The 25,391-nt window shown below is 44.2% G+C and overlaps 4 protein-coding genes across 9 annotated transcripts in view; 1 reads left to right on the plus strand and 3 right to left on the minus strand.

Moving 5' to 3' along the window:
* pak1 (p21 protein (Cdc42/Rac)-activated kinase 1) overlaps positions 1 to 722 on the minus strand; it is a 34,002-nt gene extending 33,280 nt beyond the window's left edge. For both annotated transcript variants that reach the window (XM_069533827.1, XM_069533825.1), the window contains exon 1: positions 585 to 722. The gene's annotated coding sequence lies outside the window, so the exon portion shown is untranslated. The remainder of the gene's footprint in view (positions 1 to 584) is intronic.
* A 1,333-nt stretch (positions 723 to 2,055) lies between these two features.
* On the plus strand, positions 2,056 to 5,141 carry aqp11 (aquaporin 11). Its single transcript, XM_020105503.2, has 3 exons — positions 2,056 to 2,838; positions 3,623 to 3,739; positions 4,339 to 5,141. Exons 1-3 carry the CDS (start codon positions 2,241 to 2,243, stop codon positions 4,437 to 4,439), a joined length of 816 nt encoding a protein of 271 aa, XP_019961062.2. The 5' UTR covers positions 2,056 to 2,240; the 3' UTR covers positions 4,440 to 5,141.
* A 666-nt stretch (positions 5,142 to 5,807) lies between these two features.
* Positions 5,808 to 9,457, minus strand: clns1a (chloride channel, nucleotide-sensitive, 1A). The gene is made up of 8 exons (XM_069533832.1): positions 9,321 to 9,457; positions 9,013 to 9,136; positions 8,201 to 8,342; positions 7,844 to 7,976; positions 7,395 to 7,505; positions 6,841 to 7,014; positions 6,683 to 6,749; positions 5,808 to 6,236 (listed from the first exon to the last, which is right to left on the minus strand). Coding segments are annotated over exons 2-8 (747 nt in total). The 5' UTR covers positions 9,132 to 9,136; positions 9,321 to 9,457; the 3' UTR covers positions 5,808 to 6,235.
* A 4,092-nt stretch (positions 9,458 to 13,549) lies between these two features.
* On the minus strand, positions 13,550 to 24,817 carry rsf1a (remodeling and spacing factor 1a). 5 transcript variants are annotated; one of them, XM_069533822.1, is made up of 18 exons: positions 24,549 to 24,817; positions 22,023 to 22,114; positions 21,793 to 21,885; positions 21,212 to 21,417; positions 20,840 to 20,967; positions 20,524 to 20,631; positions 18,796 to 20,215; positions 18,503 to 18,683; positions 18,205 to 18,414; positions 17,808 to 17,912; positions 17,315 to 17,394; positions 17,152 to 17,200; positions 16,781 to 16,887; positions 16,421 to 16,485; positions 16,032 to 16,200; positions 15,667 to 15,896; positions 15,347 to 15,544; positions 13,550 to 15,084 (listed from the first exon to the last, which is right to left on the minus strand). In XM_069533822.1, exons 1-18 carry the CDS (start codon positions 24,700 to 24,702, stop codon positions 14,294 to 14,296), a joined length of 4,386 nt encoding a protein of 1,461 aa, XP_069389923.1. In that variant the 5' UTR covers positions 24,703 to 24,817; the 3' UTR covers positions 13,550 to 14,293. The 5 variants fall into 5 exon arrangements, with proteins under 5 accessions (XP_069389923.1, XP_019961068.2, XP_019961067.2 ...); XM_020105509.2 differs by having other exon boundaries at positions 16,032 to 16,206; XM_020105508.2 differs by having other exon boundaries at positions 18,503 to 18,707.
* Between the last annotated feature and the right edge of the window lie 574 nt (positions 24,818 to 25,391).

The following is a 25,391-nucleotide window of genomic DNA, read 5'->3' on the forward strand; positions in this document are numbered from 1 at the left end:
CCTGATCACTTGTTCTCATGAAGATCTTTGTTTTTAAATGTGCCACACAAATCAAGTTATGGGTAAAATGTCCAATAAAGATTCAGTTCTACTATCTTCGTTAAATTATTATCTCAGATGAGGTCTGAAAAATGAACTTAAAATGCAAATGTGCTTCGGGGCAGCGTCTATTCTTGGACTACAGTAAATGGGCATGGCTCGGACTTTCTGATGAATCACGTTACAGGTTTATATTTTCTGAAATTCATTCATTCATTCATTCTAGACTCGGCCTGTCGTTAAACCACCGGTGAAAACTCCCGGGGTGAACAGGGAGGACACCGGGGAAGAAAAACCATCACCACCATCCTCCTGCGGCTCCGTGTGTGCGGGCTGACGGGCCTGTGAGGACCGAGGCGTTCACTCGTGGATGTGGAGGTGAGGAACGGGAGAATCGCGGCGTGCTCCCGGGCTGCAGTTTCCATTAACCCCAGATATCCTCGGAGAACCAGCCCCTGGGCTCCGTGCCTCACTGGGTGGAGGTGAACGGCTGAATCACAGGTGGAGGTAACCGGCTGAATTAGAGACAAAGTGGAAGCACTCACCGCTGCTCCGGAGGTTGACTGAAAAACCAGAGTGTTGGGGGTAAACGTGGGGCTCATGTATCCAGGGAAGCGTGCTCTGCTGCCGGCTCCGCTCCGCTCCGTCTCCCTCCTGCTTCTTCCACAGCAGACCGAGCTCCGGCTATTGTTAGCCACCAGGGCCCGCCCTCTCCCTGCGGCACTCCCGACACGCCATTGGTCATTGCCCAGCCTCGCTCGTCGCCGATTGGCTGCCGAGGATGTCCGTTCAAATGTCAGGGCGGGTCCGAGCGCGCCGGGCGAGAGTGAAAAGACAGTGGTGGTGCGTTCACTGCAGAGAACAGTCCGACATTTCAGCTCCCTCCAGGACCCTGCAAACTGTGTTGCATTCAGGTGTAACTCCGTCAGTATATAATTGAGCAAGAAAGAAGAAGGTTTTTATAATAACTCATCTATAAAGTCAAGATATGTTTTCATCTTACACACAATTATTATTGTTGCTGTTATTAAGAAGAAGATTATCTATATAAAAAACATTATGTGTATTTGTTAAAATGTAGTTATGTATTTTGATTCTCATTGTAATTGTTTTTTCTTTTTTGTATTGTCTTATGTTGCCTTTACAATTTGCCATGATGCCTTTTATATTTTATGTAAAGCACTTTAATTTGCCTTGTTGTAGTTCATCTCACAGAAATTATACAAGCACAAACATGGGATGTGGAAAACTGCTTTTCTTGGTCAAAATCTATTTTGTATAGTATAAAGAAAGTCGTATTAGTGTTGCCTCAATGTAGTCGAATACAATAAAAAAACACACAAACTGAGTCTTAAATAGATTAAAACAATACATTTATCTAAAATAAATATTTGAATCAGTGCTGGTGTTTTCTCTCCGTGAAAACCTGTTTTCGTACTGGTGACTGTGACACTGTCACTCACGGATCTTTGGAAATCTAAAGGAGGTAGAAAAAGAATCTGCAGGAGCAAAGGAAGATATTTCTGATGATGATTCTCAGCCTGATATTCTAGCATATTATCCTTTTTACAAATTGTGTTTATTAAATATTGAAAACTTTAAAATCATAGCAAATGATCTGTGACACGTAGGGTTTAAGACTTAAGATTTAACCTACATGAACAATTTGTGGAGGATACATTTCTAAAAGAAACTGATCAGTTTTCAGGACATGATGAACACTATATGAAGAACAGAATAAGAAGACAGCGACATCTAGTGGTTCTAAGAACTGCATGAATTCTTTAACTAAGACGTTGTGTTTCCATCAGTTGCTCTGAATTTCACCTTTACATATTTTTATTATTATAAGTTCCAATTTAATGAACATTAGGAGAGATGGACTTTGACAAAAGAGTCAGAGGAAGAAGAAAGAAAAGCAGAAGGATAGAAAGAAGAGAGGAGCAGTAACATCAGCAGGAGGAGGAGGAGGAGGACCATGAGGAGGACTGAGGAGCTCAGTCACTTCCGCACCATGTGAGCGACCTGATGATGCTCATTTGCTCCGGACCAGATGCCGCATCCTCCCGGAAAGATCCGCAGAGCCCGAGCAGCGCTGAAGCTTCCATCCGCCGGAGGGAGCGACATTCGTGGGGGAGAGAGAGACCCGAGGCCGGGGAGGAGACTCCAGCAGTTCCGCTCATCACCGGAGTCTGTCTGAAATGAGTGCGGACGTTGCGGTGTCTCTGCTCGTGCTCGCGGGGATCGTCGGGCTCAGCGACGCGACCCGCAGGTTGATCAGCAGGAGCCTCGCGCGCACGGGGCTCTGCGTGTACGCGGTGGAGCTCGTGTCCACCTTCCAGCTGTGCTGCTGCACGCACGAGCTCAAACTGCTGTCCGAAGTGGGCGGGATCGAACCCCGCGTCGCGCTCACTCTGACCTACCTGGCCGCCGTGGTGCACGGACTCACGTTCAGCGGCGCCATCGGTAACCCCTCCGGGACCCTCGAGCACGCGTACCGCGCGAGGATCACGGGCGGGTGCGCGTTGCGGAGGATCGCGTGCCAGTTCGTCGCGGCCGCCGCTGCACGAGCCGCGGTCCCGGTGATGTGGGGACTCGGGTTGTCGAGGCTGCACGTGCGGCACAAGCTGTTCGGTTACCGGTGCGTGAGCCCGGTTCACGCGCCCCTGCACCAGGCCGCCGCCGTGGAGCTCGCGTGCGCCTTTGCGGTGCAGACTGCCATCACGCACACGCGATCGGTGGAGGAGAAATATCGCGTGCACGCGATAGCTGCGGTCACCGCGTCAGTGGTTTATGCAGGTATGATGACGTTTCTGAACCACGTGTGAATAATATGTAATGATAATGTGAGGTCAAAGGTCAACCTGCTGACATCCAGGGTCCCACTCACCTGCACTTTTAATATAATGAAATAAAACAGCAACATAAAGATTCATGTCAAGGGTCTTTGGGCAAAACCAACCTGGGAGGTTCTGTTCAAGTTATTTCATCTGACGAACAAACAAAGAACACAAGAGTCATTCATATACAAAATATTCCATTAGATAGATAGATAGATAACTTTATTCAATTATTAGGTAGAAGAAATTAGAAGAGAAAAGATAAGTTAATACAGAATCATCATTCAATCTAGAAAGATCACTGGGGCTCTAATGTTTTAAGACAAGTTTATAATACTTATTATTGCTCTGTACATCAAATCATATAGTCTTCGACCAAACGCCTCAAATCAAGAAGCGTTTAGTAGAAAGTCTCGGTACACGGTGGTCAACCATGGTGTTGTTGCAGTCTCCTGCATGTAGCAGATCATAGAGTTTTTTTTGACAAACATAATCACCTGTTCTCGGGGGCCACCTCTCAGCTCAGGTATTATCCTGTTGCAACATCCCTGTGAACACAACTGAGCAAAACCTGCAATGATGTCTAATGACATGATTCACATCTATTCGATCATAAAACATTGAGCAAGAAATCAACTTCAACCTTTCCACTGAGAGAAACTGATTTAAGAGCATGTTCAACATGAACGCAGTGATGATTTATCAGTTGACTTGTGTGTACTTGTGTGTATTTGTGTGTCCAGGCGGCAGTACGACAGGAGCAGTGTTTAATCCGGCCTTGGCCTTCTCCACTCAGTTCCCCTGCAGCGGACACTCCTTCCTGGAGTACTGTGTGGTCTACTGGCTGGGTCCACTGCTGGGTAAGACCACAGACTGACTCTGACCCAAGTAAAGTCTTAAAACAACTTAATGCATGATTTGACTTAAACCGGCAGCTTGATCAAAATGAGTCTGATGGTTCGGTGAGTGTGAGCGTCTGTTCTCTGTTACTCTGCTGAGTGGGTTCGATCTCCTGTGAGAAGAAGTGACTGAGAGTCACAATCAGCTCCCGACAGCTGAAGAGTGAAGCTGAACTGTAGATAAAGTTAAAAACACTGAGAAGTTATTAACAACCAGAGTTTATCTCCAATATTCAGCAGGAAACTTTAAAACACGAAGAATTCTGAACAGAGTTTGGTGGATTTGTTACAGCCACAGCTCTTCTGGTTCAGACAGCAGAGGATCATGGGTAATATCAGGCATTCAGCTGTGTTTCAGTTACATTTCTAAATATAAAAACCACTTCATCACTGGGACACGGAGCCAGACAGAATTAATCACCACATGGTTCTGCAGGGGGCGCTGTTGCTCACTATAAGTTACAGAGTGCTGCTTTAAGAACAGTGATATCCTTAAGTTCTTGTTTATTAAAGCGAATCCAACTTTTTCCCTCTTCTTCTTTATACTCGTGTGGTTCCAGGTATGATGAGCTCGGTGCTGCTGTTTGAGAAACTCGTCCCTCTGTTGTTAAGGAAACCAACGTCTCTCCATCGTTCCGTGGAGACAAAGAAGAGGACTTGAGCCTCGCAGGTAGATTCCTGGAGCACAGATGGACTCAGTTAACCTGCTGTTGACCTCAGATGTTAGACACTGACACGCACTTTTCTTAAAGACACTTGAACCTGAAGGTTTCTGTTCGTCCATAGTGATGATCCAGACTGTAGATGATTTAACCTCAAGAGCACATGTTGGAAGTAAATATACTCATTTGACAGTTTTGTTTGTTTTACGTCACAGGAGGTCGATCGATCACTGTTCAAACACTGAAACTTTATTAGAAATGTCCCTGAAATAACAGAGATTTTGATGAAATGAAAGTTTGCATGAGTTTTGGGTTGACTGCAGTGGTGTCTGTTTTGTAACTTGTAAATAAAGACGGACGAGGTGAAGGCTTCAGATCGTCTTGATCACCCCCTGGTGGCTGGCAGTTGAAAGTACTGCAGTTGCAATAGTACAATGAGCCAAGTAAAAACCTTGTGATGCATTTACGTTTGTTAATTCACAGAACAATGGGACAAGTGATAATGGATGATAATATGTGGTACTAATACACTAAACTTTTCTTTACAAAGTGCTCAATATTTAAATAATAATACATAATGTGACATTCCAGAGACGAGCACAGTGATGTGTAGTTTTATGGTTTTAAATTTGCACAGATCGAACTGGTGCCTTTTGAATTCTCTGTAAAAATTGGAAAGGCACAATAAACAGTTGAAATACAATTGAGTGACTGGTTGATTTCAGTGTGTGAATGATGCTGGATGTAGTGCACAAATTCAAGAACTAGAAAATTAAGAGAAAAGTTATATTTGGAAATTTAGATTTTTTTGATTTCGTGTTTCATAAATGTGAGGATGAGCAGGTTTTGTTTTGTATCATAGAAAATAAAAATATTCTAACTTTAAAACCAACAGTCCCAAAACCATTTCTACATATTTTTCTAAGCCACAGTAAATAGTTATCTTTAAATGCAGGCGTTATTTAAAGACAGTAGACTGATGTTCAGTATTTATGTTTTTTATCAACATTAAACTTGTTACAGTGAACATATTTGCAAAAACTTGATTTACTCACTGAGCAGATGCAGAGAAACACCATCATTCATTTTGTCCACCTGATGATTCTGCATAGGTTTGTTATTGTGAACAAACTTCTCATATTGTGTTAAGTAACAAAAAGTCCCACTGGAAACAGTTTAGTTAAGAATGAGGCTGAACTAGGTTTTTTTTTTTTTTTTTAAATCCTGAAATAAAACTTTATGGTTTTTTTCCCCAGGCCCCGTCCTGAAAGCAGTAAAGTAGTTTTCATGCTAACAAATAAACCAACAACCAGACGCAGGTGAAAACATAACGTCCTTAAACTAAAGTAATAAAAAGGGCAAAGAAATTCCTACAAAAACTAAGCATTTATTGACATTTGATACAAAGACATGAACTTTCCTGAGCAGGAAAATCTGATATTACATTTGTCTTTAGGACAAAACAAACACAAACTGGTATTTCTTAGCAGTTAACAACAGGATGTGAGAGTTTGAAGCTGCATCTCGAGAAGTCTCCTGTTGTTGACTTGGCTGTTTCACAGAAGTGCAGAACAACACATTGTTCAGATGGAGGTTAAACAGAAAACACAACGAGCTCTATCAAGGTAAAGAGAAAACTACTGGGATGTCTTCAAGTACAAGGGAAAAGTAAGTTTGACATCAAGAACGTGGAGAAAGTACAAGAGATGATAGAGCTGAAAGAACGGCCACTGTCCTCCCCTCCAATCCCATGATGCAACTCCAGTGCTTTGATTGGCTGCTGAGATGAACTCCATCTACAGAGAGGCAGACAACAAATCAGATGTTGTCACATTATGATCATAGATCAAGTTTCTGATGATCTTTATTCTTATGTTGATGCTTTCAGACACTTGTCAAATCTTGACTTTCAAAGTGAACTACACACAAACACGTTCATACAAACCACTCAAAGTCTGTTTAGGTTTGAAGTTCAAGTGTCAACTTTTAAAACCTCAATTTCCAAAAAATCCAAATGAAAAAAACGTGATCAGCATCAGGTGACAAAATTAAAACTGTGACCGGTGCAACGTCGAACAACTGAGAGTAAAGACTGAGGGAAAGAGCTCCGTTTGTGAAACTGTGGACATCCAGGGTTACCGTGACAACCGCAACAGTGGGTTGATGGTTAAGATGGTGGGTAACCTGTGGATCCCTGTTAGATATCATCAGGTGTTAAGTTAGTCGATACGGTGAAACGTACCAGTGCTCAACGTCTGCATCCTCAAACTGACCGGCCTCCATCGCTGCTGCATCCACCTCCATACCATCTGTCCGCAACACAATCAAACAAGCCCTGGTGATTTACGTAGAGGTGTGTGTGTGTGTGTGTGTGTGTGTTTGTGTGTGTGTGTGTCAAACCTTCAAATTCAGCTTTGCTCTCCTCAGTCCGGACTCCGGCCATGTGGTACTGCTGAGAAACACTCTGGGCCAACATTCCCTCCAGCCTCTCCAGCGTGGCCTGGCCCTCCTGCGTGAGCGCTGACAGACCCTCGTCACAGGTGTAGAAGCTCGGGATGTCTGCATGGCCATGCTCTGGGTGGAGGTGGAGGAGAGAGACGGTGACTACGACAGATTCTCCACACAACAGTACAGATACATGTCTGCCACTGAAACGGAGCAGGTAGAATATTTGTAGAGTTTATTTGTCTCTCACCTGCCTCTGCAACCGAAGAGTCCAGAGAACCAGAGATAAAGAAACACAGAGTCAATAACATCGTTCTGTTCAAGTTTTAAACATTAGAGAAACTGAACTGGAGCATGTGGAGTTTTTCACATGACAACTAGAGGCTGAACAATATGGATGTTCGGAGGCTGATGGTGCTAAAACATTTTCTAACAGACTGATAACATTGGAGTGTGTGTGTGTGTGTGTGTGTGAGTGTGTGTGTGTGTGTGTGTGTGTGTGTCCTCACCGGCCTCCTCCACGTCGTACTCTTCTCCTTCGAAGTCGTTGTCGGAGTCGTCGTCTTCTGGGTCGGGGTGCAGCGCCTGGCACTCGCACATCGCTGAGAACATGGACTCCACTGAATGTAACACACAAGCCCAACAAAACACTGAACAACTGCAGGAGCATTTAAAGCAGGATAATCTTTCAATTCTATGAGAAACACTTAAAATAATATTCAATAAAGAAAAAAGTTCCGTTCTACAGCTTGGTGTTTTAAAAAAAAGGACTTGTAGAATTGACGTCTACTTTAAAAAAAGCTTGAAGAGTTCTGAAATCCTTTGTGCTTGTGGATCTGTCATTAAAATACAAACACAACTGAAGAATGAAGAATCAGTAACAAAAACAACAAGATTACAAAGCCTCAGTCTCAGGAGACACCGTGAAGTCGGTGTCGTCCTACGTGCAGTCACTCACATGCCGCCTTGTCGTTGGGAACAAATCGGATCTCTGTGATTGGTCCTTCTTCGCCATCATCACCGCTGCTGCTGCTGACGCCATCTTCTTCTTCGTCATCATCAGCTGGTTTCTCTGCCATTTCTGCCTCATTCTCACCTGAAAGAGACGAAGGGGAAACTCGTTCCAGCAGAGACAGACAACACAGAACAGTGTCCAGTGTCCCAAGATATAAACAAAACTGCACCACACTCATAAATACCCTCGACAGCATAACTAAGGTTCAACATGGCATTTCTCTATAAAACCAAAGGAACCATCACATTCACCTCATTGTGAACATATGACGGATCAGGTGTAAGGAGATATTTTGAAAACCTCACCGCTGAGTTTGCCGTTGACCATGACGTACAGATGCTCCTGTGGGAAAGCGCTGACGTCTCTGGAGATAGCGTGAAGGCCGATGGTGGGATACTCCAGAGAGAAACCCATCCCTGAACCATCGAACCACGACAGACGCCTGAGAACAACACAACACACACAAATAGATGACAGTTGTTTGCATATAAGCTGCAGAACCAGTGAACAAGGTCAGTGAACAGCAGATGAACACGTGTGTTTCAGTTATTAATGGATTGTTAGACAGAGACCAGAGAAACCACAGAATGTACGACTTCACTTCTCAGATATGAAGAGATTTAACTCCATGATCGTTAGAGAGCGAGCGGCTGAAGCACCTTTCAGTTCATTCAAGTTCCTTGAAGCTGAGAGTGGAATGAAACTTACTGAACTAAAAGAGAAAATCAAGAGTTAATCTGTCGATGATAAATCCTGTCTCAGTCTGATTCAGTCTGATTTGAGAGATTTTAGTGATTTGACTTTTCTCTGGTCTTTGGTGGGTTATGAGAAGTTGTTAATAACGTTAAGATGAAAATATCATTTATAAAATCAAACCATTGTGATTCAAGTGATTCATTCATTTCAGCAGCTCCGCAAATTAGCTGAACAACTCCATTTCCGGTTATTATTGTGAAGGAGACTACTCCGGAAGTGGTTCGCGTGAAGCATCGTGGAGACTTTTACTTTATGTTATTTTGTTTTTCCTGTTTGTTTGTTTGTTTGTTTGTTAAAAACGTCACATGATGAAATTACACGAACCCGGAAGTTTCCGGAGACAAACTAACACTCACGCTTCAGTGACGTAGAGCGTCCCGCAGCCGAGCCTCTGTCCGTCCAGCACCGCCGCGGTGTCGGCCTGTTGGAGCCGGACTCCCCCGGTGGGAGGCTGGAGGTTCTTCAGGAGAACCATCGTCACTGCGGAGGAGAAGAACCACGAGGCTGCGACTTAGACCCGCGACAAGCTCTCACTAACCCGGGACAAGTTCCCACTAACCCGGGACACGCTCTCACTAACCCGGGACACGCTCTCACTAACCCGGGACAAGCTCTCACTAACCCGGGACAAGTTCCCACTAACCCGGGACACGCTCTCACTAACCCGGGACACGCGCTCTCTGACCCGGTCCACTGGAGCCGGACCTCGGGGTTCCTGCTGCTTCTGATCCGGTCGCGGATGAAGCGTGGCGGGTAAAATCCAGACGTGACGGATCCTCCGCGTTGAGCTGCCAAAGACGAAATATCGCGAGAAGACGCTTCAAGGCGCCACGAGTCACGTGGCCGCCACGAATTTACGTCAGTTCTTACGTAAGATTCACAAAACCAGCGTGAATTTTATTTTGAATGTGCTTACCGGAAGTGTTTTGTGTGCTAATTTATGCACCTTGATGACTGTGGACGCCCTCCAGTGGCCACATTGCGCAACTACAAGCTCATCTATTGTGAAAAAGTTACTGTGGAGATTTTCATTCATGAAACTTTTTTATCGATATAAAATGTTTTTGTCAACAATGAGAAGGAACAAACCAAACAAATTCCATAAAAAAACAAATAAAGCAGCAAAATAAATCAGTGAATAGTAACAAATGATTCCAAACATGACATATTGTGAAAATCACATTTACATCCGGTGTGTGTTACATCTTAATGCTTCATACCAACACAGTCTGTGTTTTATAAATATATATATTAATCTTTAGAAATCATCCCACCATTAATATTTGTGTCCATCTTCACTAACGTTGATTTATTTTGTAGAACAGACATTGAATCACTCTCTAATTACTTTCATTATTTTAATTTGACCTCGGAATCAGTTTAGAAACACGACTTTAAACTCCAGGTAAAGATTCCACAGGATATTTCAGCTGTCACGAGCTTTAAACTAATTTAATGAGCTTTTATTTATTCGTTATAGATCAATTAAAAACAACGTTTTTGTAACTTGTCTTTGTAAAAATAAAAATCCAAATGTCCTTTTCCTCCTTCGAGAATTAACTTTTTATATAATGTCAATAAAAGATGTTTAAAAAATCAGCAAAGACAAAAACTTAAAAGAATTAGCATGAGCCATAATCATGGGTTCACACTGCCACCTGGTGGTCATACTGTGTAACTACATCCATGTGATTTATAAAGGGTTTTATTTTATTTTATTTTTTTAAAGCCTAACCGGAAGTACTTCTTATGCCATTTTGGCTAACTTGATTTAAGAGACGCGTTATTGTAGTTACTCAATGTGGCCACTAGAGAGCAGCACCCCCCTGAATTGAGAAAATCAGGTTCTGTGATATGGAAGTTTGGACCGAACGGATCGTTGATGGATGTTTGATGGATGTTTGATGAATGTTTGATGGATGTTTGATGAATGTTTGATGGATGTTTGATGAATGTTTGATGGATCATTTCATTAATCAGCAACTGTTTTAATTGTTTCGCAAATTTTCAGCCAAAATATCAAAGATTTCATCTTCTGCTTCGTCAGGTTTATTCATTAATTATCTTACAATTGTTTACAACTTCCTGTTTGGTCGGGGATTCTCACCACTTTACATCATCATGGACATTTATAAATACAACAATCATTTAAATTGTGAGGTGACAATTGAAATGAGGAAATTAGTTAGTGCACACAAACAGAAAATAAGTGAGAACTATTAACAGTGAAAGATATAAAAAGAGATTTTTGATGTTATATTATTTCTAGAGAAAATCTTAATTAGTTCACATTTATTCAGGGAAACCTAAACTTAATGTCTGTAGAATCACAAAGTCTCAAATTCAATTCATGAAGCAAATCTGGTCATTTTCGTGTTCCTCTGTTGGTCAATAGAAAAATCCTCCGTTAAAATGACACCAAAACTAAAAATCTCTGATTGTTTGGGGAAGAAAAAGTCACAGACGGCAGAGTGAGTGTGTTTGAGGAGATGCCTGGATGTTGGTTTAATAACTTAGAAAACATTTGTTACAGAGAAACTACAGTAACAGTACAACAGAGAAATGAAAGGAGCTGCAGTCACGTCCACTGGTGCCTGCTCTCAGTGAGTCCACATTTCAGTTTACTGAACATTTTAAAACCAACAGAATCTGTCACAGAGGAAAACACACAGGTGTAAAAAGTCTCCATCAACATGAGGAAGAAAAAAACAAAGAAATAATAAACTGAGTAAAAAAGGAACATTATAAAAATACTGATCTTTGCAGAGAAGCTGAAATCTGAATTTTCAAGAGTTTAGAGTTTGGGCAGTTTAATATTATTAATATTAACATTATTAGTCAGTTATTTGTGAAGGACGTGAAATCACTGCTGCAACGATGGAGATGTCGACTTTTAGGGGATTCACTGTTTCATCAGTTTGTATTTCTGTTCTCGTCTCAACTGAACGATAAGAGGAAAGTCCCTGAAACAACATTTAGAGATTTAACTGACGGAGACTCTGGGATCAGTTTCATCACAAACTGTGAAACATCAGAGTTCAGAAAAACAAACCCGAGAGCTTCATCATTAAATCAGTGATTCAATCTCTTTTCGGGGATTTTTACAACCTGACTTTTTTTAAACAGAAGCAAAGAGTTTAAAAAAAAAATCACCTGGTTTTGTTCATTTCTGGGTTTTTAATCTTTTTTAGGAGCGAAATGTAAATGACAGAATTTTACTTTTTAAAAAGACAGATTCACAACACAATGAACTTTAAAGTGATTATAGAGGAAAAGTTTCAGACCATGATTTGAACAAACTAATCATCCCCAGCAGCTCAGTGGATCCAACAATGATTCACACGTCGGTTTTAAAGTCTCTGGTTTCCATCGTGTCGTCGTCAGTTTGTGGACGTTTTCCATCAAACGAAAGAAAGAGACTGAAAATGATCTTTTAGTTTCTGGTTTTTTATAAAAGTTTCATGACCGTGTCCTGATGTGACGTGAAAAAGAACAAGAACATTTTCAAATCTGGTCAAATCAAGTTTCTATCAAAGAAAAGTTGAATTTAAGATCAGACTCGTCCTCGAACATCAGTTCTTTTAGTTTGAATTTAACAGGAAGTTAAACTTTCCCTTCTCGTCACCTTCTTGTATTTTCTGTGTGTTTGTTTTATTTTCACACATTTGTAGTTTTTGCAGAAAAAGTCAAATGTGGGTAAAATATGAATTTTAGTTTCAAGGGTGAATCCGTCTGTAACTGATGTGATGATGTCATCACGTGAAAGTTAATAAACGCTTCATTGGTCACATTTGAAATCTCAGAGGTTTGATAAAGGAGCAGAAGAAAGAGAAACATCTGGGATCAGGTCGGAAACCTTCACGTTATCGTGAACAGCAGAATAAATCTTTTAAAGCCTCGACAGTGACTCGACAGTGACGTGAAAGAACTTCTCCCAGCTGAGATGACGACTGAGAAAATAAAAAGTTTGTTTGGTGACTGACTTCCTCCCCTGAGCCTCAATCAAAAAAATAAAGCTTTGTTCCTTCTTTAAAAACTCGGGGTTTAGGAAATGTTTAAAAACCTCTGGACATGTACAACTCAGGCTGAAGAAGACAAACTTCTGTTTCAAACCTGACGAAGTCTCAACACAGATGAAGATGTGCGTCAGTCTGCACACGTCCGTCCTCCACAGCAGCGTCTCAACTCCTCTCCTTCATATAGAAAATATAACACTATATTTTACAAGAGGACTAAGAACAGAACATCTATTATCTTACAGGGAACAAGCAAAGTATTTACAGCAAACGTCTCCCGCCCACAACGTGTGGGACGAACGGGCCGCCGGTGTGACACCGAACACTGGGAGGAAACGTCCCGGACTCAAAGTGGATCAAAGCGGATCAAAGCGGATCCAGAGTTTCAGCTCAACGTGATTCATCATCTCCGAAAGAGTTTCAGAGTCTGGATTCAACAAGTGTTTCTAAAACTAAGAGGATTTTAAATTCTGTAAGATTCAGTTCATCGAATAATCAAATTTAATTTTCTTTTTTGTCATAAAACCTAAAATGTTTCACATTCATCACATCAGATAAATAAACTCATGAGAAAAGTTTCTGTGAAAAATAAAATGATGGATTCTCGACGTGGATGTTGATTATTTTTTAATCCTGTGAAACATTAACCAGCTGAACGAGCTGTGACGTGATCGTCTGAGAGGAGCAGGTTTAATCAGACCCGGGTCCTGTGCCCGACCTCTGACCCCTGACATCTGACCTCTGACCCCTGACCTCTCACCCCCGACCTCTCACCCCCGACCTCTGACCCTCGACTTCTGACCGGTTCCACTGGACGATCGTTTCCTGTTGACCACATTAAATCGTGTCCAGGACTTGAATGAGAAACATCTCGTGTCGATGGTTCTGATTTTATTATCTGAGATTTGTTTCTTCAAACCAGAACAACGAGGAAAATCCTCCGCTGACGTAAAAAACACGGAGACTCTGAGTCACCGCGTGTTTAAGTGATTTGACCGCCCGAGCAGAGAGAGAGAGAGAGAGGATCCAGATCCTTGTTAGAACCACGTCTCTCAGGAAACTGGCTCATTTGTAGGAAACGGTGAAAACACTTGTTGAAGCTGATTTTTCTCAAACTTAACTAAAAAACACAAAATCTCTCTGAAGACGTGAAAATAAGTTTGTGTCATTTAAAAAGTGTTTGTGTTTGTTGTTGTCTCGTCTCCTGATCCGACCCGAAGTGTTCAGTTTGACTCTGGCCCTCTGCTCGGTTATTAAGTGCTATGAGAATGATGAAGTGCTAAGAATGAGGTACAACACCCCCCCCCCCCCCCCACACACACACACAGGACGAAGCTCTGGGAAATGGTCCCAACAACCTCCGGCCGCTCGAGTGCGTCCACTGAAACTCAAAGTGCTGCCGGTCCCGGACGTGAGGACGAGGGCACCCGTGAGTCTCTGTTGTGAGGTGCAGCACGCGATGGTGGACAGCACTCTACCACGATACAACAGTGAGGAGAAGACGGGGGAGAGCAAAGAGGAGGAGAAAGGGGAGGGAGGGGGACATCCTGTTCAGAGGTGGGTTGTGGGTAAAAAAAAGAAACTAAAAGAAATAAGCGAGCGTTATTCAAACAAACAGCCATCATGACTGCGGACTGTTCTGGACAGAGTTTAATGAGTCCGTCTGGCCCTCCTCCTCCTCCTCCTCCTCCTCTTCGTCCTCCTCCTCCTGGTCTGGATGGAGGGGGCCGTTGTGCCTGCCCTGCCTGCCCGAAGCTTCATTGTCCCTGGGTACTGTGGAACTTCCAGTCCCGGGCTTCACTGGGCCTCTGGAGGTCCGGTGTATGTTTGACGGAGACAAACTACGGCCCCTTCCCTTTTCCTGAGCATCGCTGTCGGACCTCCTCTCTGCTGCTGAAGACTTTTTGGTCGTCACCTTCTGTCTTCCCTCCTCTTCCTCTTCTTCATCATCGTCGTCATCATCATCATCATCCGAGTCGATGCGGTTGAGTCTTTTGCGGACCGGGCGATCTTCCTCCGACGATGACTCAGAGTCCTCAGACTCGTCCTCGTCCTCATCGTCCGTCGAAGGCCGTCGTTTCTTCAGCATCTGAGCGAGCCGCCTGCGCCGCTGCTGTGACAGAATCTCTCTCCTCTTTCCTCTGCCCATCTTCTCCAGGTCCTCCTCTTCTCTGTCTGTCCTCTTTAATCTCCTCCGCTTGTCCTCCTCCTTCTCCAACAGTTTCCTTTTCAGCCGCCTCCCTCTCTCTCTGTCGTCTTCCTCGTCTCTGTATCTCCTCCGCTTTTCCTTCATTCTGTTCCTCCAGTGGTCTTTCTCCTCTTTCCTCCTCCTGTTCACTCTCCGTCTCTGGTCGTCGTCGTCTTCGTCTTCATAATCCTCCTCCTCCGCGGAGTCTCTGGAAGAATGCGACACTGGAGGAGAAGCAAAGAGGAAGAATTAACTGAGCGGATTTAATCTTTTCATCTCATTTCCAGGATTTACATATTTATTTATTTCTTGTTCTTCTTGATTCTTTTTCTTGTTGTGAGGAAACTTTATTATGAATTATCCTTCACATGAACGACACCTGAATGGAAACTATCTTTTTCTCCAGCTGATGATTCAGAACATGAATATTTGAAAGGTTTGTACTTTGACCTCAAATTAAAAGTGAGGAAACTGAGGTTGACTGACCATCGCTGTAGTCGCTGGAGAGATGCTCCTTGCGTGGCCGGCCGCGTGGTTTGACCTTGTTCCTGTTGGCGGAGGCCTTGGAGTTGTCCGACGACTCGGACGTCTCGCGGTAGTTGACCTGCTGCCGCTGGCCGCGCCTCAGGCCCCGCCTCTTTTTTTCAGTTTCGCTGTCAGTCATGTCGCTGAACTGATCGGAGTCTAGACAGGACGCGGAGAGAGAGAGAGACCGTGTTTCTTATTAGGAACTGAAAAATAAATTAAACCTCATGAACTCTGCAGGAGCCTGACAGCCCGACAGTCTCCCCGACTCGTGCACTCACCTATTTCTTCTTCACTTTCTTCCTCCTCTTCCTCGGAGGAGTGTCTTCGCCGCCGCCTTTGTCGTTTCCTCCCCCTACGTTGGATCTTGCTGGGTCGTTGTTTGGGAACCCCTCTTAACGCCCGCTTGGGGCGGGTCGCACTGTCCCAACTGCCCACCTCGCTGCCACCATCTTCATCTTCCTCCTCATCGTCATCTGCCCCAGACGCACCGAAGTCTTCATCCTCTGAGCTGGAAGAGGAAGAGGAGGATACTGAATAAAGAGAACTTAAAAAATGGAACAGAGAGTGAGTGAGTGAGTGTGTGTGTGTGTGTGTGTGTGTGTGTGTGTGTGTGTGTGTGTGTGTGTGTGTGTGTGTGTGTTACCTGTTGCTGAGCATGAACTCATCTTCACTCTCAGCTGCCGTGCTGTCGCTCTCGAGGTCATTCAGCCTCCTCTTCTTCCTGCTCCTGACAGAACGAGCCTGGCTTCTGATTGGCCGCTGGCTCTCCTTCCTGTCCTCTGACAGGATGGGAGTGACGTCTTTGCTGCGCTCTGTTCCTACATCAGAAAAATCTGAGTTAACAAAACCTAACGTCGGGATTTAACCAGGTGAGTCTCATGTTTGAGAGAGTCCTGATCAAGAGAGTAGTGACACACAACACTTTTCAAATATACAAAGAATGACAAGAAGAAAAGTGACACAGACAGAAGACTCTGTTTCTATCTGAGACAGGAAACGATGAGAAACCATCGAACGCTGCAGTTCACTCACCAGCACAGAGGTCGGTGATATCTTCCTCTATAGCCTCATCGATCGCATCGTCAAAGTCGTCAAACCTGAAACACACGTTTCCATGATGAGATTATTAATCCAGCTTTTGATACTGTAAGAGTTCAAATCATTGTAAATAAATAAAAATGGATAAAGTAAAGATTAAATAAAATAAAGATGGACTTAATCAGTCGTGTGTTAAAATGAGTTCAGACCCAACCACTGTTCAAAAACTCTCTGAAACCAGAGACAATCAACAGATTAGATTCTGTGCAGAATGAATCCACAGAGTTTAATATGCAAACGTAAGAAGAACTCAACAACTGTTTGAACCCCCCCCCCCCCCCCCCTCCCCCTCACCTGTAGCTGATGTGCTTCCTGGTTCTGGTCGATCTTCGGCCCAGATTTTTACTCTTTTTGGAGTCTTTCTTCTTTGTTGACTTCTCCTCCTCTTCCTCGTCTCCCTCCTAAAGTAGTAAAATAAAAAAACTTCTGTTTCTCTGGATAAATCTGATAAATCAACTGTTCAAAGAAAAGTCTTATGAGGCATGAAACCGCTAATTTCCTTGTCACAGTTACAACAGTTTGTGAAACCACATTTCATTTTATCGTCACAACAACTTAATATACCAGAGTTGTTGTGTATCGTTCTATAACGATGAAAATCTCCACTAATTAAAATCATCTAAAAACTCAATATAACAATAAACTGCTCAAAAGTGTTTACTCACCGGAATGATGTTCTCCACACTGATTCCCACATACACCAGACGCTCTCTCCTGGACAGACGGAGAGAGACGAGGGTCAATACCCATGTTATTGTTATTATAAGTGTGTGTCTGTGTGTGTGTGTGTGTGTGTGTGTGTGTGTGTGTGTGTGTGTGTGTGTGTACCTCCTCTCGGCTCTCTCTCTTTTCTTCAGAGCACTGTCCAGATTCTGCAGCTGCTCCTCCAGTTTCTCACACAACAGTTTCTGAAGGGTAAAAAAACCCAAAACAATTCATGAGGGTCGGGAATCGAAACGGATTCAAATTGATTGGATTCAGAATCACAAGGTCTCGATTCGATTTCTGATTCTAGATCAGTTCAGCTCAGGATATTTCATTGTACAAAAACATATTTGTGTTCAGACACTGAGATGAGAGGCAACTCCCAAACTCACTATAGCTTCTGTTGTGTAAAATGTCACTCCTGGAAAATGGTGTTGATTAAAAGATCGATTCGTCCTTTTTATGATATTGGAACTTTTAAATGAAGATCAATTTTAATCAAGAAATCAGCTCTACATTCATATCTTCAGGCAACAAAACAATAACTAACTGTTGAATAACTAACACTGATAGTTTTACAGTTTGATAACAGATGTGTGACACACACACAGCTTACATGTTGACAGGGCGGACAGAACCACTCTCCATCTGGAATCAACATGAGCGGTGGACGCAGACAGGCGGTGTGGTATCCACTGTCACAAGAGTCACACAGCAGGATCTGAGAGAGAACACACACACACGCACACGCGACAGCTGTGAAACTTGAACCCACACATCACTGCGTTAAACAACACATAAGTAATAAAGCCATTACATTGCTTCATTGTGTATTTACTTGAGCCTTCGTGATAAATGTGTGCAAAGGATCAGAAGTTTTATTTTATCAGTAAGTCATTAAACAACAGGTATGAAGAAATACTAGTTTTGAAAAGTCATTTATTGAGTCCTGTATCGTGAAAATGATACCAGAGCTCAGAAGTGTGTGAAAACATCTGTAGGAGTCTTGTTACCAGCTCAGGGTGGTTGGGCAGGCCACAGTGACTGCAGGCATCCTCACTGGGAATCTCCTCTGATTTACAGGATTCTTCTGAGTCGCTCCCTCCCTCGCTGTCCTCATCTTCTCGTTTCCTCCCTCTGTCCTCCACCTCCGTCCCCTCGTTCAGTTTACGTCTCTTCGAACGAATGTTGGACCATCGGGGACGTCGATGCCTTCGTTTTCCCTGAAAATGCAACAGAGGAAAATAAATTGTCAAACAGAAAGAACAAGTTGTTAGATTCCCTCTCAGGACACTTTTAGAGAGTGATTACCCTTCGTTTTCTAATTTGCCCGGCCACTTCTGCTTTTATGTCTTTCTTTGTAGCTGAGCTCTGCTCCTCTTCATCCTCTTCTTCATCCTCCTCCTCCTCTTCTTCTTCCCTAGTTCTGGGAGTCAGTGCCTGTTTTTTTTGTGGTTTCTTTCTCTGGCTCTCCGCCGCCTTCGAGCTCGGCCTGCAGGTTGGCAAAGCAGATGATCTTCAAGAAAAAAGGTGTCCGAATCAAACCAGCTGTATCTGACATTACAATGGGAAAAGAATATATTTTCAATAACTTCCACACGTACCTGCAAATCCTGGCAGACCTCCTCAGCTGCCTCCCTTCCTCTTGGGCCTCCTGCTCCCTCTCTTTCTCCTCCTCTTTTCCACCTTTCCTTAACTTGTTTCTCCTGTGGGGAGGAATCTTAATCTTGAGCCTGATTCCTTCTTTCTGGAGCTCAGAGGATGCCTCCTCCAGGGGACCCTGCTTCCCCTCTGACCGCAGCCCAGCGTCCTTAACCCTGACCTGGGCAGCCAGCTCATCATTGACCACGTCTCCCTGGTGGTCCTTTTCATTTCTCTGTTCAACTTTTAGAGGAGGAACGGCGCCCCCTGATTCTGCCTCCATCTTCCCTAAAGTGCTCTTACTCTTTTCATTGTAATCCTTACTTCCTTCCTCTGTCCCAGACACTTCTCCTTTCCTCTCCTCCCTCTCGTCCACGCCATCATCTTTCTGGTGACGACTGCTGTGCGCAGTTTTTGTCTTCTCTGACGGTTCCTCTGTGTTTATTTTACACAGGTCTTCTGTCGTCTGTCTCTTGGGTTCCTCTGTGGACTGAGACAGTGGAGAAATGCTAACAGCATCCACTTCTCCCTCTGCAGCTTTAGGCGCTTGATCAGACTTTAAAGATGTCATTGGCAGCTTTCCGGGTGTTCGAAGAGCGGAGGATGTTGTTACCGACGTGTCACCTTCAACAGGTCCCTTCCTTACCAGCACTGACTGCCGGCTCACCTCCCGCTCTTCCTCCACAACTCTGGAGCCCCAGTGCTCTACACTTGGTCCATTTGGTTCCTGTTGCTCAGCGCCAGGGGCTCTGTGACGCTCAGACGGACTGCGAATGACCCCTATATGACCTATTACACCGACTTGACCTATGACCCCTATGACTCCATTCTGTCCGTCTTTGTGGGGCAGGAGCACAGACGCTCTCCCATTCGTCAGTTCTTGCTTCGATGCACTGACCACTAACTGCTGCTGCTGTGACATAGCCAGACCACAAGAGGGTGCTACAGAGTTCAGTAACTTGCCCTCTCTCCCATGACTGTCCTTGCTCTGGATCACTGAGGGGTTACACACAATAATACTGCTGCTGCTGCTGCTGCTGCTGCTGTTGTTGTTGTTGTTGAGGTGGCTGCTCTGGTAGCTCTCTGCGAGCTTCAGCTCCCTCTTCTTCAGTGGTATCTTTGCCTGCTGGTTGCTCCTGACGACGGCCCGCCCTGCCTCCTCTTCCTTGTTAACTTCCTGTTTTATCACAGTTGTGCATGGTGCCATGACAACCGACACAGTGTTTTTGGGAGCGTCTGCTTCCCTGGATTCAGATTTGACAATGGTGGTGATGGTGCTGACCCGATTATCGAACAAAGGGGGTTTGTGGTCCGTCCTCTTTTCTTTTACCTCAGCGTCTGTGTTCTCCCCCTTGATTGACTGCATCTGCTCCTCCTTTAGCACTACAAAACAGAAAATGACTGAATAAATAAACTTCTCGAGACAGAAATCGTGACAAGGACAGAACAATAGAAGATCCGCTGGCATAAAAGATGAGAATCCAATGAAAATGCATAATAACGTATTGTATCTGGCAGGTTCCGGTTTGCTCGTGTCACACTGACAATTCAACAAGCTGGTGCACACTGTTTTGAAAACTGTTGAGGTTGGTATGGGCCAAATCTATTTTTTCGTTTTTTTCCTCTGACAGCTGTTTCACTCAACAGGTTATATTTAGCTAATTCATAATTGTATTTTTTTATCTCTGTACCTGGTGTGAGGGGTTTCTCTTCATTTATGGGGTCAACCTTCTTGCTCTCAGCGGGTTCCTCTGTGCTCTTGGAGGGTTCGGGGTCAGTACTTCCTGTTACCTCATCCCCTAAATCATCACGACAAACACACACAAATGAAACAGTGTTATTATGATGATGATGATACTACAGAGGAAGTACATTTAATTAAGATCAGATTTTACAATAAAAGCCTTTTTCAGTAACTGTTTAATATCAGTTGTAAACATTTTGGCAGATGTTGTCATTCCTTTTTAATTCGAGATATCTTTAGTTTTATTCTTCCATTCACTGCACCTTTCTCTGTGGGGCTGTTGCTCCTGGATACAGTGGATCCAGCCTGGTTCTGGTCCCGCTCCTGATTCAGGCCTGGACTGATCTGAGCCTTCAACAGGTCCAGAGCCTCAGCCAGATCGTTACGAGTCCTGATAACACAGATTGGAAAAGAGGCTCAAACCAGATAGAGAACTACAAAGAAGTAGAATTGGAATAGATGTAGAATGAGGTGGACGGATAAGACACTGCAGTCTATCATCTTGCACAGACAGATACTTAACTTTCAGAAGTGAAGAGGAATCTACTTTAATGTTGCACTAAGCCAAGGTTGGTGCATACATTCGCATATGTTCTAAATATATTTGTTTTGCTGGTGCCACAGTAACACTGTACCTGACAATGCACTGCCAGGTGGATCCGTCCAGATCGTCCTGCTCCTCCGTGTACAGCCGGATGTTCTGCTCGTGGTCCAACTGAAGCCAGTACATCAGGCCCTGTCGGTCCCGACCTATCGGCTGCAGACGCATCTTCTCCGGGTCCTCCTCATTAACTGCCATCTTGAACTTCAGGTTGTCATCAAACTGACACTCGCACAGATACTGAGAGGAGGAGGAGGGAAGAGAAGAAGGAAGGAGGTGATAAAGAGAAGGTGACTGTGGTTGCAGAAGTTTCACTCCCACTAGGTACATTAGATGTGTCTTAAATCTGAGGCTGCATTTGAAGACCAATTGTGTTAGAGCAGTGTGACTAGTTTCCCATTTCAAAGCCAACAAACGCCTCCTGCAACCCCCAAAGAGATGAAGGCTCCATGCCTCTCAGAAAATCTTCTGAAGACCAGTCAGTTTCATATTAGTTTAGCCTTGGCAGTCTATGCAGCCCACAAAGACTGCCTACTTCATGGGCTGTGTAGAGCACGGCCTCTGAAGGAGTCAACACTGAATTAAGCTATTAAGTAAAAACAGGTCATGTCGTACTTTGAGGATGCTCGACTTGCACTCCATGGACATATCCTGGTAGCCCTTCTGTTCCAGCTCCCACGCCCAAGTACTGTTCAGCTCCTGGCAAACCTACAGGAAACAATGATTAGATACTGTCACCATGTACAAGTCAAGTTCTCTGTCTAATTAAATCTTTTCTCATATCAGAAGGTGAGGCTGTAAAGTTAGTGAGACAGTCACACACACTCTCACTCTCTCACACACACCTTAGCCAGGTACTTCTCCCACCGGTCTGTCGTTACAGACCTCCCAAGTTTTCTGAGCAGCTTCACGTGAAGCTCCACGAGGGGTTTAGGGACTATAAAACAAACACAGACACAGTGATTAGAAACATAATACTGTTTGTCATAAACTTTCAAACGCAACTTCAAGTATTCATTCAGACTTGAACCGGTTGTTTCTGGAGCTTATGAGCGAATTTAGCAGATTTTAAATGCATCAAGATGAGCACCAACAGGAGGAACACTACAAGATGTGTTTTTATATGCACTACCTAGTGTACTTACTGGATCCTAACTTACACTCAGCTGTCAGTTTATTAGGAACACCAAGATAAAACTAATGCAGTCTAATACAACTGTCCTGCAAAATAATAATTCTCCAATCCTTCAATATTCTGTGTTAAAATGGTGCTGATTGTACTTTATGCTCATTTTGCTCGGATGCATCGTGTTTCCATTGATGTGTGGTGTGTTTATGTTGACAGGTGTTCCTTTTGTTTTGTCCAACCCATTCAAATTAATGAGCTTGTCAACAGACACACCTCTTTGTAATGTAATACAGATGAACAGCAGCGCAAACTAAAGGTCTACAACATGATCACACAGTTGAAACAACACCTGTTTAACAGTTTCAACAAAAACTCAGCTGCACCTCCATCTGGAACTCTCCCCAAACAAACCAGAGAGACTGCACTGAACTGTCCACCTTCAAACACTACTGAAAACCCTTTTCAGAACAGCATTTACCTCACATTTCAATGTGTGATTGTCATGTGTATTTAATTTGTATTTGCTTTTATCTGCAATCCTGTAAAATTGTTTACATTGTTGAAAGCAGTAGACATCCTTCCATTATCTACACTGCGTATCCTTTGAGAGTCGCAGGGGGAGCTGGAGCCAACACCAGCTGACGTTGTATTTGGGCGAGAGGCAGAGTTCACCCTGGAAGAATCGCCAGCGTATCAGGACAAACACACGGAGACAAAGTACCTCCACTCTCACAATCCCAGTCAATTACAGTCAAAAAGAGTCTCCAGTGAACCTGACCCCAATCTGCATGTTTGGACCGTGAGAAGAAGCCGGAGAAAAGCCACAAAACACAGGGAGAACATGTAAACTACAAACAAATGAGCCATAGGGATTCAAACCAGGAACCTTCCTGTATGAGGCAACTAACCACTGCATCACAATGTGTAATTATTATTAATGATTATATATCAAGTAACTTGACTTGGCTGATGCAGTTTTAACCAGGTGTCACTAATAAACCTCTGGTTGCCCTCGTGATGCTGTGGTGTCCCAAAAATCCCACAGACTTTAAACACAACCACAGAAAACAGCCTCATATGAGACGTTTAAGGACCACTTCAATATGAAGGAAATTCCAGTTCCACAGTAACTGTTTTCACATCATCAGAGAACGTTAAACAGAATTAAATCTCTGCCGATGTAAAACTATCAGATGGATTTAACAGTAAACTAGACTATAAGCACCAACCTGGTGTGTTTAACCTCGGTGTGTTTAGGGTCCAGTCATCAGAACTGGCGGTGGTGGAAACTACCAAGATAATAAGAAAGACACCAACACGACAGCTCCTGGAGACGAACGTGTTTCTGATAAACGATCTAATTCATGAATTCACCCGCTGGTGTGTGTTTGTGTTCTTTAAATACAGCTGGAAGGAAACGCTTGATGCTAACTAGCTAGCCACCGGAGTTGGCTCCTGCGCATGCGCACACATGACAGCCACTCGACCACAAATATAAATAAATAATAAATGAACAAACACAGTTTTTACTAAAATCTCTGATTCCGCCACAAACACGCGTCGAGACGAGGAGACGTCGTCTCCGTGAACAAACACTCGACCCGCGAACCCAGCGGACACTGATGTCATCTCAGCCCGGCTGCCAGTGAGGCAAGGCCGGTGACAAATTACACCTGACAACAGTCCGGAGCCGGAGCTCGCTGCCCCGGCTGTGTGTGTGTGGTCGCCCCGGTGCTGCTGCTGCCGCATCACGGCTCCCGCTCCCGAGTCAAACAACCGTGACAACGTAAACCGACGAACCGTCACTCGACTCCGGCTACGACCCCCGCTGTACCGAGCTAACCGCCGAGCCCCGGTCTGGGTCCGTTTAACCCAAGTTCAGCAGGAAACACGGGCCGAGGCGAGCGGGGTTCGGGGGAGCAGGGGTTAGCTCCGTGTTAGCAGCTACGTCCCCCCTCTGCCTGGATGTTTCCGGGCGAACTTGGACTAAACACGACGGAGAAACACGACTGTGACTCGGGTTAAAATCCCCCACGGCCGGTGAGAAAGTGAAAGGAGCTCGGTGACTGAAGTCCCGGTGTGATGCTGCTGGGCCACACACACACACATCCTCCTCCTCATGATGGTGGAGGAGGTGGAGGAGGAGGAGGAGGTGGTGGTGGTGGTGGTGGTGGCCCCCTTCTGCTTCAAGTGTCGCAGCTTTTCCACCACTTCTTCGCCGCCGCCGCCACCGGCCGCTCACCTGCCGTCGTGTCCCGCAGATACCGCTCCATCTGCGGGAAAGTCATCTCGGGCAGATCCAGCGTCGCTCCGTACCGCTCCAGGAACGAGCAGACCTCCGCGAAGCTCGGGCACAGCGCCGGGCCGGAGCTCCTCACCACCGCCGGAGCAGCCATCTTTCCAGGCGGAGAGAAACGGGAGGGGGGGGCTCACTGCTGGATGCGACTGTGTGTGTGTGTGTGGGAGAAATGAATGGAGCGAGGCGGCCACCGGCGTCAAGAGCCGCGGGGCGAGGACGGGGGTGACTTCCGGAGAACACTTTCACACTAAAGCCAACAGCTGTGGGTTCCGGCAAAGGGAAATCTAAACATTAAGGATTTAAAGTTCCGTGTAAACATTGAAGGAACAAGTAGAATTGTATATATATGTATTATCCATTCATTTCATTCACAACTTCATACAACATGAGTGAAGAGTAATACACTAAATATACACATATTGTACACCATACTTGTATAGTCAGGTACAACAGTGTATATAATAATAATTAACATTATTTTGAATATTGAAATCACATATCATACTCGGCAATGCAATAAAACAACAAAAGAACATTCAAACAATAAAGTTAAATATAGTAGCTCATGTATACATCAAATTCAGTATCTTCTAATACGTAGAGTAAAGTAAATGTACTTTGTTACATCCACAGCTGGATGACAGTCTACAGACTTTTTATTTCTGTGTTGTTTCTTTTTAAACATTCTTTCATTTTTCCTCATGTGATGCACATTTTAGGCTTTTGTTTTTGTGACTCGTTTCCTGTTCCGGTGTCACTGAGCGTAATAAACTCGAGCTTGACGCA

The sequence above is a fragment of the Paralichthys olivaceus genome, chromosome 11, assembly GCF_024713975.1.
Source record: "Paralichthys olivaceus isolate ysfri-2021 chromosome 11, ASM2471397v2, whole genome shotgun sequence".
Classification (NCBI taxonomy): Eukaryota; Metazoa; Chordata; class Actinopteri; order Pleuronectiformes; family Paralichthyidae; genus Paralichthys; species Paralichthys olivaceus.

Coding starts and splice junctions, on each gene's coding strand:
- clns1a (XM_069533832.1), bottom strand. CDS start 9,131: ATGGTTCTCCTGAAGAACCTCCAGCCTCCCACCGGGGGAGTCCGGCTC. Junction 7,506..7,843: donor TCCCAACGACAAGGCGGCAT/GTGAGTGACTGC, acceptor TGTTACATTCAG/TGGAGTCCATGTTCTCAGCG. Junction 6,750..6,840: donor GAGCAAAGCTGAATTTGAAG/GTTTGACACACA, acceptor TGTTGCGGACAG/ATGGTATGGAGGTGGATGCA.
- aqp11 (XM_020105503.2), top strand. CDS start 2,241: ATGAGTGCGGACGTTGCGGTGTCTCTGCTCGTGCTCGCGGGGATCGTC. Junction 2,839..3,622: donor CGCGTCAGTGGTTTATGCAG/GTATGATGACGT, acceptor TTGTGTGTCCAG/GCGGCAGTACGACAGGAGCA. Junction 3,740..4,338: donor CTGGCTGGGTCCACTGCTGG/GTAAGACCACAG, acceptor GTGTGGTTCCAG/GTATGATGAGCTCGGTGCTG.
- rsf1a (XM_020105507.2), bottom strand. CDS start 24,702: ATGGCTGCTCCGGCGGTGGTGAGGAGCTCCGGCCCGGCGCTGTGCCCG. Junction 20,632..20,839: donor CAACAGCCCCACAGAGAAAG/GTGCAGTGAATG, acceptor GTGATGATTTAG/GGGATGAGGTAACAGGAAGT. Junction 17,395..17,807: donor TCTGTCCGCCCTGTCAACAT/GTAAGCTGTGTG, acceptor TTTACCCTTCAG/AAACTGTTGTGTGAGAAACT.